General features: G+C 38.6%; 1 protein-coding gene across 1 annotated transcript in view; it reads right to left on the reverse strand.

The window, feature by feature from the left end:
* The window catches only part of ASB4 (ankyrin repeat and SOCS box containing 4), a 64,124-nt gene extending 56,252 nt beyond the window's left edge, over positions 1-7,872 (reverse strand). Inside the window, exon 1 of the mRNA XM_024767041.1 lies at positions 7,682-7,872. Within this exon, the coding sequence (XP_024622809.1) occupies positions 7,682-7,868 (187 nt within the window). The 5' untranslated portion in view covers positions 7,869-7,872. The remainder of the gene's footprint in view (positions 1-7,681) is intronic.
* Between the last annotated feature and the right edge of the window lie 10,253 nt (positions 7,873-18,125).

Below are 18,125 nucleotides of genomic sequence, written 5' to 3' on the forward strand. Positions count from 1 at the left end.
CCAATCTAGACAGACAGAAAGACAGACAGACAGACAGACAGACAGACACACACACACACACACACACACACACACACACTTTAGTCTCTTTTCATCTCACTCAGAATTCTAGGGCCATTTTGCTTTCTCGTCCTCCCAACTCTTCCCTTATCCAAAGTTGTTCTTTAAAAAGAAATCCAAAGTTAATTTACACTAAGGTCTAATAGACTGAGGATTGTTTAAAGTGTGACCCTCTTAGGATTATCTGAATTTATGTAGGAATCTGTATTCATACAATAGAATTAAGTTTTAAGATACTAATTCCAGATTTCAGACACTGAAAGGTATTTGGTGATATGGATTTTCCCTGGTAGAGACAAATAGTTTCACAGACAGTCTGGACTGGGTAGGATCAACCCTGTGCCTGTGTGCGTGTGTGTGTGTGTGTGTGTGTGTAAATAGATATGCACACACAATACATTTGTATATATCCATATATACATTTCCATTTAGCTGTGCACATTGAATCTGTGTTCCAAGCATAGTTTTTAAGCTATATGGTATGCAATCTGCTTTTGATAAGGAAGGAATCACTTCACACCAATACTTAGTCATCTTAATACTCAAGTTTCCTCTACAAGCAATTTGCAAAGACAGCCTCTTCTAACTCTCTTGCAAAGAAGCTGGTTCCAGATCTGAAAACTGGAGTGTGTTTTGCTTGCCAATTAACGGCAAAGATTAGGCAGCTCTATGCAGCAACTGATTGGAAACTCAAGTCTGCTTCTGTAGTGGTAAGAAAAATGATCTCAGAAAGGAAGCAGCAGAGAGCTGATTAAGAAAACACCATTTTGATGTAAAATCAAAGAAACACAGAATGTTAGCGCTGGAGGGAAGATTATCCAGTCCAAGCCTTTCATTTTCCAGATGAGAAAACTGCCACTTTTTCAGCCTGCTAGAGCCATAAGTCGTCTGCCTCAGTCCAAGCTAATGGACTCAGAATATCTGCAATGCAGGGTTTCCATCTGTCTTTGTCTTTGTGGAAGTAGAATAGGTTTAGCGCCAAGCCTGCTTCACAGATCATAAGGAAAGAAAGAAGATCCCGAATTCATCTATATGTCACATCTCTGATATGGAGATACATTTGTTGATTTTTTTTTCTTCCTCCTAAATTCCCAGTAGCACTTAGAGAATCTATCCTGCCTGTTTATTACATGAATCGGTCATCCTTGACCTCTCAATCAGTTTCATCTCCGTGTCCTATAATCATAATCATTAACCAGTAAATTGGGCTCAGAGATGGCCAGGTGTTGGAATTCAGCTAACCTCATAAATGAAATTGTGCCTACAACTCACCTCTCCTAGAAAGGAATGTGGGTGGTAGGAACGTAGATGGGTGGGTGGCAGCAAGACCCCTTAGCTGGTGCCCCTAGGGAGCTGAGTGGAGAGATAGGAAGAGAATAGATAGTCGGATACAGATCAGGGTCTGTCGCAATGTATCTTGAAGCTACATTGCAGAACTTTGGTGGGGGGTAGTGGGGAGGAGTTTCTGGATAATTCAAGCCCTTGCAAAGCAGGAAAGCCCACTGAAGAGACAGAAGCAGTCCACAGCAAACAGGCCACACACATACAGTCACCACCTTTTTTTTTTTTTTTTTTGCTGTACGCGGGTCTCTCACTATTGTGGCCTCTCCTGTTGCGGAGCACAGGCTCCGGACACGCAGGCTCAGCGGCCATGGCTCACGGACCCAGCCGCTCCGCGGCATGTGGGATCTTCCCGGACCAGGGCACAAACCTGAGTCCCCTGCATCGGCAGGCAGACTCTCAACAATTGCGCCACCAGGAAAGCCCCAGTCACAACCTTTAAATGACGATACGGTCACAGGTCACTGTGTACCAAGTGTGGAAACAAGCAGGAGTGTCCTTTCCACCACACCTACCCTCACTGAGGACCAAACCTGAGGTAATGCCATTGCCAAAAAACCACAGTGATGCAGCACCCATTAACACATTTGTGTCGACGCTGGTATGTCAAGAGATCAAAATTTGTCCTGCAAAATGTAACCCCCAATGGTCACAGCATGACAGAAATACAGTTAACTAATCAGGCAGATTCATTTTGTACACTCTCCCTTCTTTCCACAGCAATATTGTCCCAGGGCTTCAGAACTCAAAATGTGATTTATTCTTCGCATTTGTCTTTCAAAGGGCCCCCCTCTGCTCACTTCTGCAGAGACCAGGATGCCCTTTGACTGTGTGCTCAGATTGCACAAAGGACTGTGAGGAGGGAGTAAAACCCAGGAACAAAGCCCTTGATGGGGCCAGAGGTGAGGAAGGCACTGCTTCCCCTAATGTAAACTACTTGGTTCTCACCCTGGGTCTGCAGTCTGTGGGCAGTGATGCCTTCTGCTTGAGCTCTGCTTGAGCAATGAGCTTAACTGAGAAGAAAATACAGATTCTTTCTCCTAGGAAAACATCCCAGAGAGAACTCTCAAATATAGGCCACACCCATGTGGATTTATAGCATCTACCATTACTTTTTACCTTCCCCAGACCATGACACTTAATCTGTTTATATAATTTCCCCTTCGAAACATTGAAGATTATCAGCATGCAGGAGATCTAGAGGGGGGTCTTGACAAAGCCTCCACTTTACAAATGAGGATAAATATCTTGTAGAGATTAAGTAGCAGGAAGTGCCCATGTTTGTATACCTAGTCTCCCCCAAATCTGAAAGCTACATGCAGTCCACCTCCAAACCAGTATCAATTCTCGGCAAAGTTCTAAAGGAATTTAGGAGTTATGTCCCTACAAAAATACACAGACCAATCCTTTGTGTGTGTGTGTGTGTGTGTGTGTATGTGTGTGTGTGTGTGTGTGTGTGTGTGTGTGTGTGTGTTTAATTTAAATCTGAATCCAGAGATATGCCTGAGTCACTGAGTAGAAAACCCCCGGCTCAGGAAATACAGTCAGGAGCGAAGTGTTTGGGCCACCTTTTGGAAGAAGGGTTGATTCTGCTCCAGTGTTTGGGGGGATATACACATCTCTGGTAAATCTTCAGCTAAGCTCGGCTCTGCCACAGTTATCAGCTGTAATGTTATCTGAGTCCAAAGAACCCCCCACACAAGAAGCCTCTGTTATTACAGCCAAAGGTTACACACACTGCTCGTGGCTGGATAAGCAGACATTTGCTCTGCTGTGTCCACGTTATTTACACAGTCCTGAAGGATTACAGGCTGGAGCACAATTCTTACCTATTTTTTAATAGCTAATATTTTCAGGATAAATCTCAGAGTTTCCCCAGGAGAGAAAAAAAAAATAAGCTTGAAATGTAAAATTTAAAAGAAAAAAATCTGAACATCTAGGAAAGGAAAAGAACCCTGGGATGGCAATAGGAAAGTAGGAGAGTGAATTTCTGGCAAAGAGGAAAATCAGGTGATAAGAAGATGACTCATTAAGAGAGTGAAAATAAGAGCTTTCAAGATATTTGGAAGGCAGTTGCTACTTAGTAAAGTAGATAGAGTACCTGCCAGAAAGTTTTCCAGTGAAATCATTCGTTGGTTATTTTAATTAAAAATATGACTATCAACCAAAGAACCTGCGGCTTTGGGCCATAAACGAAGTACTTAAAGTGCATTACGCTGATTAATAAAAGGACTCTGATTAACCTTGCTGACTAGGGAATTCCATACCAAAGAGATAAGTATGATATTCTGCCTGTAACATTAATAAGCCAAGGCTCATGCATCTGAAGGAGAATCAAATGTGTGGTTGAAAAACCTTTGGAAACAGCTTTATGGATATTCACGTTTCCTGTATGGAGATGGCCTAGTGAGAACCAATATGAATAGCTTTGCGTTTTCTTAGAGACCCACTTTCACTATAAATACTGTGCGCTTGGCTCATAACAAACTTTATATCATTGACATCCCTTGACTATTCAACTGCTAATTGCATTTGGCAGTTAAAAGTTGTTCGTGTATTTAACTCTTCTTCACTTCATTCCCATTTTAAAGTGGTCAGCTGGTAGATGTAATTTTGCTTACTTGTTTTTACTTTTCAGACCCATGTATCTGCCATTCTCTAGGAGATAATGCAAATGCCAACCAGAATGCTTCTTTTTTTTAAAGAATGGCTTTTCTTAAAAATTTTATTTTATTATTATTTGGCTGCGTCGGGTCTTAGTTGCAGCGCGTGGGCTTCTCTCTAGTTGTGGCTCGAGGGCTCTATAGTGCGCTGGTTTCGTTCCCCACGGCATGTGGGATCTTAGTTCCCCCACCAGGGACCATACCTGCGTCCCCTGCATTGGAAGGTGGATTCTTAACCACTGGACCACCAGGGAAGTCCCAACCAGAATGTTTTTAATGTTTGCTTTACAAAGTGTGAGAGAAATATTTTTAATTGATAAAACATAATTTTATCTGAAGATTTGATTATGAAGTTTAAAATAACTTGAAAAAATAGAATGAGATGTCTCAAACTTTAAGAATCATTATTAGGTGCTGGGGCTAGGCAGGGCTCACCGTCTGAACCTGGATGCTGGCTTCTAAATCTGTTCTCTGTCTCACAGGTGAGAGAAGTTACTCAATGAGACGGGGAAGCAGAAGTGAATTTCCAGACACTTTGTTCTACCTTCCTCACAAAGTCCATATTTTATAATTGCTTAGGAGGTCAACTTTTGATTATTAGTATACCATTTAGGTTGTGGATTGGGGGGTGCAATGTTTAGATTCCAAGCTGATTTCTTCACCAACAGACTTCTGAGTTGCCTTTACAAAAAGTATAAACTTGCATTCATACTGGCTTAAACATACCATAATTAGGCGAGAAAATGTGGTCACTTTTAAAAATCCTATGTCCTAAAAGAAACAAAAATTATTTGGGATTAAATGTACCACTGTTGATCTTCCACAGGACAATCAAATGATGAATACAGATTACATTACTAATTACACAAGCAAATTTAAAGGTAGCATAGTATGTTCTAGATTTTACACATTGTCTTGCTTAGTAGGCCCCAAATTACTAAAACCTGAAGATTCCCACACTTTAAAAGTAAATAGGTAGGGCTTCCCTGGTGGTGCAGTGGTTGAGAATCTGCCTGCCAATGCAGGGAACATGGGTTCGAGCCCTGGTCTGGGAAGACCCCACATGCTGCTGGAGCAACTGGGCCCGTGAGCCACAATTACTGAGACTGCACGTGCGATGAAGAGTGGCCCCCGCTTGCCACAACTAGAGTAAAGCCCTTGCACAGAAACGAAGACCCAACACAGCCATAAATTTAAAAAAAAAGTAAATAGGTAATGTTCTATTTCTTCTTCTGGATGCTGGTTGCATATGTTTGTTTATTTTGTGAAAATTAACCAAGCTTCACACTTATGAATTGTGCACTTTTCTGTTGTAGAGATTTTGAAAAGTGCTTAAAAAAAATCAAAAACGAATGCATAGCAATTCAACAGCATTCAACATCCAAAAAGTCTGCTGTGATTTAATAAAGTCTCACAAAGTTTAATCTAGTCACATACCCTTCAAGGCCACAAAGCCTCTCATTCCTTAGAATTATTCAGAAAGGAACTAATTCTAACTAACAAATGACCAGTGTAGCCTGCTCAGCTCTACACTAGTCCCTGGGAATTCCTCTGTGACTTAGAAACTGATATAACCACTTAGGTCTACTTTGCTTGGCTAGCAACTAAGATTCTATGCATCACTTCCATTCCTGACTAAAATAAAAAGTTTGATAATTAGGCTGGAAGCCATGTGAAAATATCTGAAGAAACTGAAGAAAATGAGGCTTCAATCTGGGATTAAGATTGAAGAGACAGATTATTATACCCATATTCATATTAAACAGAGAGTGTGTATTTCTTTCTATATGCACACGTGTACGTGCGCGCGCGCACACACACACACACACACACACACACACACACACACACACACGATTTCCTGCATAAACCCTGAAGATATGGCCACAAAACCTAACATTTCTTGCATTCATCCACCTGGCATGCATAAGAATGTTACTGTTCTCTTTTTTTTCCCCCCAAATCCAGAGAGTGTAATTTGCTTTCTCCCTAATTGAAAGTCCCATCCCACAGTCCTATGAAAACACCCATTTGCATGAATGAAAATTTAGTTCTATGAAGACCATAGGGAGTCGGCTCATACTGACAGAAAGATTTTAAAATGCATTTTTTTCTCGTTCAGGGATGATAACACCATTGGAAGCAAGAGAAACAGCATCCTTCTTCTCCAGAAACTGCCACTAAAACTTCCTTTCTCACCACCTCTGAACCTTCGCATGATCTACGCAATTTGGCATGCTCAGATGAGAAAAGGCAGTCTTCACAGCTCAGGGTCAAATAAATTACCTGCTGACTTGGACATAAGTATTTTAAGCTAGGCACGAATATAAGTTTTAAAAAATACCTTAAAAATGTATTAAGCATTCAGGCAGTCTTTCACTGAACAAATCCATAAGATGAAAGTAATCTGATCATATAGTATACATTCTTTCTTCTTAACAGAATCTCCATCAACCACTTTTTAAAAAACAGACCTCTTCTTTATTTTCCAATCAAGATAGCAATGCCAGTTTATAATAAAACCCTCAAGTAAAAATCATAGACACAGTAACTGGCCTCAACTATTCCATCCTTCCTTCAGAACTGATAGTAAATTAATGTAGAAATATATACCATTAAGTATTCATTTCTGAAAATTGATGGTGCTGATGATTTATATACAAATGGAAAGTATTTTAAACATAAAAATAGATCTCTCTTTCTCAATGCTGTACACAAGACCTTATCACCTATTTTGTTTAAACAGAAGTGATGTTGAACATGGTGTTTGTTTGCAGTCCGCTTACCAGATGGCCTCACTACTCAAATTTCCCATTAACTAGCTGATTTGGGAAATCAGAATCTGCTCACTTCTAATTTATTTCTGACTTATTAAGCATGGGTTCCAGAAAATCCCGTGATAAAAAAAAAATTCAGTTCTAATTTTTGCTATCCTTAGTTCTTCATAAGGCAGATACTCCATGTTAGGTAGATCTACAATTTTGATCTATCACTGTAGTCATGGAAAAAAGTTAACTTTTTGGCCTTTCTGGTTTCAGCTTTTCTGCCTGAACTGAAAACTCATTAAAATGACAAGGATCATAAAGGTGTATCACGGTACAGCCTTACCCATTTATTAACCCTTCAAATAGGGGCAAAAATCCTCTTCTTCCTCCAGGTGGATGTAGAGATGATATATCTTTAAGCAGCCCTGTTAACAGAGGGCTGGCAGCCTGTTCCCAAGCCAGTCATACTGTCTGGATTAGATCTCAGCAATCTGTTTAGCCATAATCTAGAGACGGTTTCTTTATTCTATGTACTTATAAGAAGAAATAAAGTTAGAAATAGAGGAAAATTGCATTACTAAATATGATTATCCAGGATTTCAAATTCTAGGCACAGGGATACAGAAAGAAAAGAGAAGGAAAGTAAAGAGAAGAAAAAATATATTTATATATATACCAGCTCATGATTTTGTCTAGTTTAAAAAGAAAGAAATGATTACATTAGAAATATTTTTTAAGTATATATTTAAAGAAATAGTAAGAGCTACCGGTTTAGATTGGGTGACTAATGCTGTGCATTAAAAAAACAAATCCATTTTCTATCGATTTTACAATTACACCTATAATTTTTACCTTGTTTATAAGATGCCAAAACCATATTCTCATCTTCAACTTCAAAAACTGTGTCCACATCTATTTGCCTTTGGATTAAAATGGCCTTCAATTTTCCGAAGTCATTTGACTTTACAGCCTCAAGGAAATTTCTCTTAACTAACTTGGCAGCTGCAGATTTAGTGATAGGGGCAGCCGTGCTGTCCATCCTTCCTCTCCCTCTGGAAGCTGTATTGTGATTTATCAGGAGAGCGGCACCAAGCTAACAGGCACATGCTAGAGAGCCCACAAACTGTCAGCTAATTTTATCCCAAAGTTATGCTGATCCGTTCTATTTATATAGGGACCATTTTAAACTTCAAAATATCCTTCTTGGCTGTCACTGCACTCTCAGGTCTTTTAAACTGGTTCTATACTAACTAATTCATTGAATAACATAGTGTATCAATATGAAGGAAAACCCTCACAATACATTTCAGAGAATGAAATGTCACTATTATTTCTTATACAATCAAAGTAATAATGTAAGATTTAAAAGCTCTTAACTTTTCTTTTTTTCCCCCTCAGTAAAAACATCTGGTGCTCAACTGGAGATCCAATGTCTTGCTCTGATTAACCAATAGCCACAAATGAAAATTTGTTACAGTTGCTGATACATGTGCTTCTGAAAACCTATAAAATTCTGTAATAAGAGCCTGCAAAATCAAGCATGGTCATACACATTTGAAAACAAACAGAAGGTTATCAAGTGACTCAGACTTGAAGAAATTCAACATCATGAAAGAAAGCAGGGTAGGGTGATGGTGGTAGGGGATTATTTTAGGTAAAAAGAGACTAAAGAGACAAAACAGCTAAATGCAATGACTGAGTAAACTTTATTTAATCTTGTATTTTAAAAAATCAGTTAGAAAAGACTATATTGGTACAGTTGTGGAAATATGAATATGGACTAGATATTACTTGATAATATAGAGTTATTGTTAATTTTTTAAGATGTGGTAAAAGTATTGTGGTTATATAGAATAATATTCTTATTCTTAAGGGGTAAACTGTCATGATGCCTAAAGCTTCTTTTCAAATAATTCAGAAATACAAAAATAAATGTGTATATATATGTATACATATATACGTGTATAGATATGTGAGTGTGTGTGTGTATGTAAATAGAGACAGAGAGAGAAAGCAAATGTGGCAAAAAATTAAAAGTTGGCAAATCTAATGAGGGATTTACGGATGACCATGATATTATTTTTTCAGTTTTTCTGTAAGTTTGAAATTTTCCAAGAGAGAAAAATACTCAATTTTTAAATGTACAAATCATTACAAATTAGAAAAATTGTGATAGTAAATGTTAATTTGAACATAAAGAAATTACACTTTATGTATTTTCTGTGGGAGTCAAAACTGGTGCAAACTTTCTGCAGAATAATTAGCAACATGAATTTTAAAAAACTAAAAATGATAATAGTATTCAATTCTTAGAATTTACATAAGCATATAGACATTGATGCAAATTGTAACATAGTATTTTAACTTATTTCATTGATGTGTAACACAAATACAAGAAAGTAGAAAGTGACAAGTCATAAGTATACGGCTTGTCCAATTTTTACAAAGTGAACACACCCCTGTAACCAACCCCCAGGTCGAACCACAGAGTCGTTCAGGTACACTTGAAACTCCCTTTATGTCACTTTTCAATCCAAATACTCACCTGACCCCCAATGACAACGACTATCTTGACTTCTAATATGGTAGATTAACTTTTTTTAATGTTTAAGATTTTCGTTAATATTCTTAATTTTAAATCTTCAAGAAGATAACATTTCAAGCTTAACATAGTGTAAAGTACTTGTCCTGAAATAATGGATGGATAAATGAATAAAAATGTATATATAGATGATTATATTGTTAACAATAGTAAAAAACATGGAAGCAATCTAAGTGACTGACAGTAAAAAATTTGATAAACAAATTATGTCATATCCATGTAATGAAACACCCTTCAGTCATTATGACTAGGTAGATATATACTGATTTTAAAATGTCTATGAGATAAGTAATTTATAAAATAGTATATGTAGTATAAATATTCTTTAAAAATATCTATACTTATATAATGTACAAATATATGTATATATTTACATAATTTGTCTCTATCTATATAATGTATAAATATGTGTACTAAATGCACACGTAGGAAGAAAACTCTGTACGCATGCATCAATTCCCAAATATCATCAGCTTTTATCTCCTAATGCTAAGATTACATCTGATTTCTTCTTTATCTCTTTCTTATTTTCTGAAGTCATCTACAATGAGCACAAATTACATTTGTGATAAAAATGTATTTCTGCACTGAACGTATTAATAACGATAACTTGGTAACACAGCATAAGCACAGAATTGTAGATTCCATAAAGTAAGGAACTAAATCGTTCTCCTGCCCTCAGTGCTCAGTATGAACGAATAAATGAATAATGAATGAATAAAGAATTAAATAAAGAATAAAGAATTATTGATTATTTACAACGTCCTTAGCACTATGCTTGGTTTATGTCCACATGTGTGACTCAAGTATAGCAATTATTGATTGATATGTTTTGGCCCTTTTTGACAAACTTAAGAGAAAGAAAAGCATCCCCAGTAGAGGAAACAGAGACATAGAGTTTTACTTTATTGGAGGATAATTAGTCCTGGAAAAGATAATGAAAATTCACACTACCTAAAATTAAGACTGAATTTCACAGTTGGGGGGTGGGGGTGGGGTTCTCTTAATTCATCTTGAAAAAGAAAAGCAAAAATTATAGGGAACAAATTTTCATCTAATATTTAACTTGTAGGCTGACAGTTACTTGTATAATTCATAGAACCACAAAATACAATGTTTACTATTTTTGGAGAAAGATATTTAATTCTTCTGATTCAATTTCATAATGACATGAAGCAATATACTTTACCTTTTGAATGGTTTTTGTCAAACTAATATATAAAAAGAATCATATTTACAAACGTACTCAAGAGCTTCAACAGATTTGCCTAGGGCCTTTCTTCATCCTTTGATATTCCAATGACATACAAACTCAATGGCTGGAGTTCCCTCTAAAACACCAATCAAATCCTCATGCTCTCAAACTTTTCTTATGCAATTATTAACAGAAATAACACTGACAAATTGCCATTAGTAAATGGTTTTGTATGTGATTTGGGCAGTTCTCCAACGTTTTCATCAACCTCATGAAATCTCAGCTGATTTACAAAATTTGCAATTTCACTTTGTGATGGACATCAGAAAACCCAAGTGAGATATAGACCCAACAGTCAAGGGTATGTTCTCATATTTGAGTTGCCACCTTGTAACCCGACGGACTAAGATAATGGGTGATCAGTTAATAGGCTCCACAATTCTTAACAGTAATAAAGTTTTTAATCTAACCTTACCATTCCAAATTTTACATTTTCTGCTTTCAAGGATAAACAATAAGTTGAGAGGGAGGGAGGCAAATACCAATGAATATTGAAAAGGAAATATCAGATAATACATAATTAAATCTCACATTGTGGTTCACAAAGCAATTCATTCCATTATTGGAAAGTTAAAGTCAGAGCTTCTTTGTTATATTGAGTCAATATCTGCCTATTCATAATTTCTTCCCATTAAGTCTAATTATGAACATGCAATTATACATTTACAATTATACTCTTTCTAACATTTGAAAATAGCATTCTCTCTCATTAATCACTTTTTTCCTCAGGTTGTGTCAACTGTTTCTTTTTGGGGTGATTTTCAGAATTCTCTTATCCTGCCTGTTCTCTTCCGGATCCTCTTTAGCTGATTGATAAATGCCTCTCTTAAATTTTGGTGCCTAACATGGAACATAATATTCCTAGAGGGAGCTGAAAACAAAGGATTCTGATGGATGACACCAGGGACACTCTGTTTTTGTTGAAATTGTATTGGGATTCTTAGAGGGCACTTTGCAAGCTTGCCTCGTGTTACAGTTGTAATTCCTTCAACAAATACCTACTCAGACCTTCAATATGCCAGACACTTATTCAGAGCACTGCAGTGGACAACAACAACAAAAATCCCTGCCCATGTGGAATTAAGCTAATGGATTTAAGTAGTAATGAAGTCTCCAGATCTTTCCAATCACCTGTACACTAGAAACTGTCACAAAGTTGTAATTCACTGAATTTCATACAGAAATAATATAGTTTGTTTATATGCAATTAATTGATCTGGTCCCCCTTATGGGTTTTCTACATAACTTAGTGGCAAAGGGAAGGACAACTTAATTTTAGTCCAACCGGATATGCTTAGTCTGATCCAAATATTTAGCAGTCTCTTTAGGTAAATCCTCAGTCTCTTTGGATAAAAGTCTCTATCTTTGAGAATTTTGAATTTTCCCCTAATATGGTCATTTCTAATCTGGATTTCCCTCTGAAGATATGGGATATGTATAGGAGCAATACTAATTCAAAATACTAATTCAATATACTAATACTTAGCATCCAGAATCAATTAGAAGAGAATTTAGCCATAAATAACCAGTATGGCTAGACCAGTGTACACCAGGTGAAGATCACCAGGGGTAGGAATGCAGCTTATATGACCTCATGAGAGGAGAGGCAGTCCTAAGACGAACTCATTGTCCTCTAGACCCTCCCTGATCTTCATAGTAGAGTGGCTCCACTAAATTGGTCTTGTCTGGGTGTATTCAGGTTTCTGGCGTCCACCACTGGAGAACGTGATCCTAGTCATTTGCCTCCAATCTTGATGTCCTCAAATACCACAGCCTCTGGCTATGTTAGTCCAATGTATGCTCTGAAACTCTGTGTCCTCTCTCCAGGCACACTGCCACTCTCTCACACTTCATACAGAGACCATGAAGAACCAGCAGCTTTCTATAGCCACCTTCTTGCCATCTTTTGGGGGCCAGAATGGACATGGACCTAAGCTGAGGGCTGGGGTTCTCCAGGGGGTCTACATTCTCCCTGATGCTGAGCCACTGCTCTCAGCATCTTCAGACTTCCTCAGGCATATCTTGTTACCAAGTCCCCTCCCCTCTCCATGGCTCTACCAACGTTCAACTCTGAAACAAGTGTGTGACTAGGGATGAGAACATGGCATCTAACCACTCAATCAACCTATATCTCTTCTCATAATCCCTCAAGACTTCCAGGCTTCCTGACTAAAAGGGTCCAGTTTTAGACTTCTTACTTCCTCTTTAACTTTTTCTTTGTCTCCCTAGGTCGGCAAGCTTGTTGACCTCCCTCCATAGGCGGAAGAGCTGTCATTGCATTGTGGAAGAAACTTTGGATCCTGAATCCTTTGAGCATGGTTCTTGATATACTAAAGAAGGAGATACAATGATTTAGAAAAAAATCCTCATTTTCTTAAAGCCTGATTTTCACAACTATTGTATTTCTAAAAGTCAGCATTGAGATTTAAACCTTATCAAAGGCCAATATATCCTAGAGTGTTCTCATACTTTCTTTCCTTGGGTTGATAAACATCAAGACTTGGCCCTGAAGGCTGAGGGCTACAAAGTACACGATTTAAGAATGAAAATTAAAAGCATTGATTTAATGTTTGTAAACAAATTTATAATTTTGATCTAAAGAAAGGACTTTAAGTTTTCCCACAGAAGCTATTTCGGTCCCATCTCATAACTATAAAAATAAATAAATGTAAATTCTGCAGAATATTTTGAGAAAACAAAGCAAATTTCCATGAAGAAATGCAGAAAATTGAGAAAGTCATCTGGATTATTGTGCTAAAAAATCAATTATTGACCAATTTATCTGAGCGGCAGAGGATAAAACTAAGAGATTATTATTTGCACTTAGAAAACAAATAGCAGCTTAACTAAAATGCCCCTCAAGGTCATTCTAATATATAGGAAGTAAAGTGACCAATGCTAATAAAACACATTTGAGAGCTTTCCACATTATCCAGACCACTGCTTCAAGCCACCATCTCTCTAGGCCTCAAGAGGCAAAATTACACAGAGACTATATTTCACTCTGTCTGTTCAGGCCCATCAGAAATTCCTGTCTCCTCTGATCTTAAAAATAAAAACTCCCCATCCTGTAAGAAGAGTTTTTTATTAGTGTTTCACAACATGCTCAGGACAGTGTCCTCTCCTCTCGGAGCAAAGTGAAGAACCTTCTAACAAGGTGATGATATTGTGCAAGGGGCCTGGAAGACCCTCTTGTACTCTCTGAGGACCAATAGGGGAGGCAGCAGGCACAGAAGCCCGGCTGCTTGCTTTCTTGATGTCTGTGTACAACATAATCTGACCACTTGGAGTATCTTCTCTGAAACACAAATAGCTCCTTGGTCCCTGAAGGCATTTAAACATGAATTTGATGCTACTAAGCCAGCAACTACCTATCAAAGGCAACCACAGAGAAGAAATCAGAAGCCAAGGCTTCTAAGATATACCTACAGAAACCAAAACTTCTGTGAAAACAGAACCCCTTGGGCCTCCCTGACTTTCCTAGGCAGATGAATTAGGATGTCCTTGCCATCAGCCCACAGAAATTGTTGATAAGGTGGTCTGATATCTTTTTCTTCTTAGCTGCTATACTTAAGTCTACCATGCAGCATCTTACTGATTACATGTCATCTTGTTTTGTTTGTTATTGTGTCATATATGTTAGTGTTAATGTTTTGTATAAAGATTGCTTTTGGTTATAGGTAACACCAATAACTGAAACTGACAAATAATAAAAAAGATTTATCGGTTTACAGAATGGACAATTCCAGTTAAAGCATGGGTTTCAGGAGAGCTCTGATCCAGGGATTTATAAAGTCATCAGGGCACTTTCAGGTTGCTGGTACTGTTAGTGGTATAATTACAATTGTCATCATTATTTCTAGTTTACAGATTAGGAAAACTAAGAACGCAAAGACTGTAAGTGAATTATACAAGGTTAAATGACAAATAAATGACAGATCCAAGATTCAAGCCTACTCCTTGAGACTCCAAACCAATGTTGCTATTGGAGCAAAGGCTTTTTATAGAGTTTTGTGAGGCATTGTATTATGATCACTAAGTAACCTAGGAAAAAATCTGCTCAATTTACCTCTTCATTCAATAAACATTGATTAGGAACTTACAACGGGCCAGGCACTATATTAGTCATCTTTTGCTACATAACAAGTAACCCCAAAATGCATGACCTTAAAGCAATAATAATCACTTATTATCTCTCATGGTTTCTGTGGGTCAAGAATTCAGACAGGACACTATGGGAAAGGGAAAGGCTTGTCTCTACTACATGATATTTGAGTCCTCTGCTGAAAGACTCAAAGGCTAGGTGTTAAAAGATCCCCTTTCAAAATGGTTTGGTCACTTAGCTAACAAGTTGGTGCACGCAGTTTGGTTCCTGTCCGTGTACTCCACGGGGCTGCTTCATTGTCCTCACGACATGGCAGCTGGCTTCCTCCAGAATGAAGAACCCGTGAGAGAAAGTTGGAAGCTGCAATGCCTTTTCTTACCTGACTTAGGAAGTCATACACCACCACTTCCACCATATTCTTTTGGCCATACTGAGCTGCCCTGATTTGATGTGAGATGAAGATAAAAGAAAGGCATGGGGGACTTCCCTGGTGGCCTACCGGTTAGGATTCAGGCTTTCACTTCAGGGGCCCGGGTTATATCCCTGGTCAGGGAAGATCCCACGAGCCACACAGTGTGGCCAAAAAAAGGAAAAGAGAAAGAAAAAGAAAGGCATGAATACCAGGAAATGAGAGTCATTGGGGGTTCATCTTAGCCACTGCTGGGGCTCTTCTTAGGCACTGTAAACACATGAAGAAAATCCCTACCTTTATGGAGCCTGTGTACTCGTGAAGGGATCATAGGGGAATCAGACAATTAAAAAAACATAGTTTGTCAGGTGGTAATACATGCCATAGAGAATAATAAACTAGGGAAAGTCTAGGATCCCAGCCAGCTCATAAGTCACCCATGTATAGATCAGAAAAATGTATGTTCCTTTGGGCCAATAAGTGAAAAAAAGCACCCTCCACTTCCAGGCTAGTCCTGGGAAGGTGTTATGGCCTTGGAAAGCACGGCAATTTCAAATATATGATCAGAGAAGTCCTCACTTTCCCTGAGCAAAAACCTGAAAGAAGTGTGAGAGCAAGGTATGCTGATATCTAGGGGAAGAGCTTTCTAGGTCACAGAAGCAGGAGATGCTAGTGCCCTGAGATAAGGAAAAGGAGGTGACCCTAAAAGGCCATCCTGATTCAGATACCTCTACCTCTTTTCAGGTATTTCTGAAGCTCAATAAAGCTTAACAGTGGAACTGATGTATGTCATTTATTTCATTTCTTATACTTCTTGAACCCAAGTCCAATTCTCTAAGTTAAACCTAGAACAGCATTTTTGTATTTGCTGTGTGTCTGGCCTGGTAGTTAAGTTCTCAAAAATGGCTTATCATTGATGATAGTTTTATATGTTCTGTAAATAAGCAGAAAAGTACACACTTCATTTTATTTGTGGATATTCAGTATTGAAGTGGAGCAAACACAAAAATTTCTCAAACTATATTAGGGTTTCAATTCCCTGTTCTCCAAGGTCCCTGTATCACCCTTCATGTTGGGGCATGGCAGACGATTTATAACAGAGACCTCGCAAACTAGTACCATTACAGCTATACTTTTGTAACAATGCAGATCAAGTCTGTGTGCTAAGCATACTATTTCATAAGAACAATTTCCATGGTTGAAAGAATCAAACCAAACAATGTATATAAATGTGATTTGTACGTTGTAAAGCATTCCAGAAGCATTACAGGGTTACTGTTGCTGCCGTTCATATCAGTGAGCGCTAACAGAACATCACAACTCTCCTGAGAAAGAAAACTCTCCTGAGTAGCTCCTGGTGTTACTGTAAAAAAGCACTGGACTGGGAAACCTGGTTGTGTTCCCAGCTCTGGTGATAATTAGCTGTGTGTGTTTCAAATAATTCAAAATACCTCTCAATGACTCAGTTTCCTCTAAATCAAAATGAGACCTACTAGACTCACTCCTCAGCCTTTAGTTTTTCTTTTCATCTCTCATTGAATTCGGGGTCTCCTGGATATTGGCAAAGCTTGACAGTGTTTTACAAGGGCAGACGTCCGTGCCCCATTCTCTGAATGGGCTGCCCATTGCCCTTGCCCGCAGAGAGGGTCAGTTTCTGTCTTCAACCAGTTGGGGGCGCTGGAAGAACTCTTAATACCGTCTCAATTCTAAAGTTCTTGGTGGAATTACAAACTGGAAGCGTGTGTTTAGCATAAAATCTGTTTTTAAAAATCCCACAAATGACTGAAATGATTGCTTTGTAAGCAATAGGGCTCAAAATCCTTCTCAAGCACATCCTCACTTAGAACTCTATTTGTGGCCTGGCATCCTTCTCTTTGGAATGCTGAAGCCATTCTTTAGCCACTACTACACACTTGGAATTAATATCAGCGAACAAACCAGCTGTCTTCCATGTGAGAGTATTTAGACTGAATTTGTAGTGCATCACTCGGAGCTTTCTAGAGCTTCTTGGTCGCTGGCACCATGTTACATTGTTCTCTTTCATTTGCTCCCTTAATGAGTGGTGGATGACAGAATGGCTGGATTGACACAAGCAATAACCAAGCTCTGGTCCACCTGAATTTTGACAGACTGTCATCGTTGACTGTGAAAGACAAGGTTTCTTGAGATAAAACATCCCTGCGTACACAGGGGGGCACTTACTCTGTGCTCCAGGTCTCCTAGCAACTGGCCTGCATTTACATGCCCTTCCAGCATGGTTCAGACGCCCAGCACAGCTTGTATTTCCATCCCCCACCCCGTTACACACATCACAAAATCAACTCGAGGGAATCATTTACCACAATTTTGTCTCATCAGAGCATACACAGCATTTGCATCCGCTTTTTAATTTTGACAAATTTACAAAGCAAGAGGGAAGAAAACTGCCCTTCCCTTTCAGGTGTTAAAGACATCAGACTGTTCTGAGTTGTCTTTTCTAACATTCTGGAACGTCTGTTAAGACATACAGCTCTGGGCTTCCCTGGTGGCGCAGTGGTTGAGAGTCCGTCTGCCGATACAGGGGACACGGGTTCATACCCCGGTCCGGGAAGATCCCACATGCCGCGGAGCGGCTGGGCCCGTGGGCCACAGCCGCTGAGCCTGTGCGTCCGGAGCCTGTGCTCCGCAACGGGAGAGGCCACAACTGTGAGAGGTCCGCGTACCGCAAAAAAAAAAAAACACAACCTACAGCTCTCAGAAGCCAGTAAGCTTTTTACCAATTAGAAAGATTCCTCAACTTTATTTTATGTTTGTGGAGATACTAAGCTGTGAATGCCCACAAATGCATGAAAGATGTTTGTTCTGGCGCACTGCTGAACATAACACATAATCTCTGGGTTCTTACAGAGAAAATTTTGCATGATGAGTCATGCAGCAGACAAAGCT

The sequence above is a fragment of the Neophocaena asiaeorientalis genome, unplaced genomic scaffold (genome assembly GCF_003031525.2).
Source record: "Neophocaena asiaeorientalis asiaeorientalis breed wild unplaced genomic scaffold, Neophocaena_asiaeorientalis_V1.1 scaffold70, whole genome shotgun sequence".
Lineage (NCBI taxonomy): Eukaryota > Metazoa > Chordata > Mammalia > Artiodactyla > Phocoenidae > Neophocaena > Neophocaena asiaeorientalis.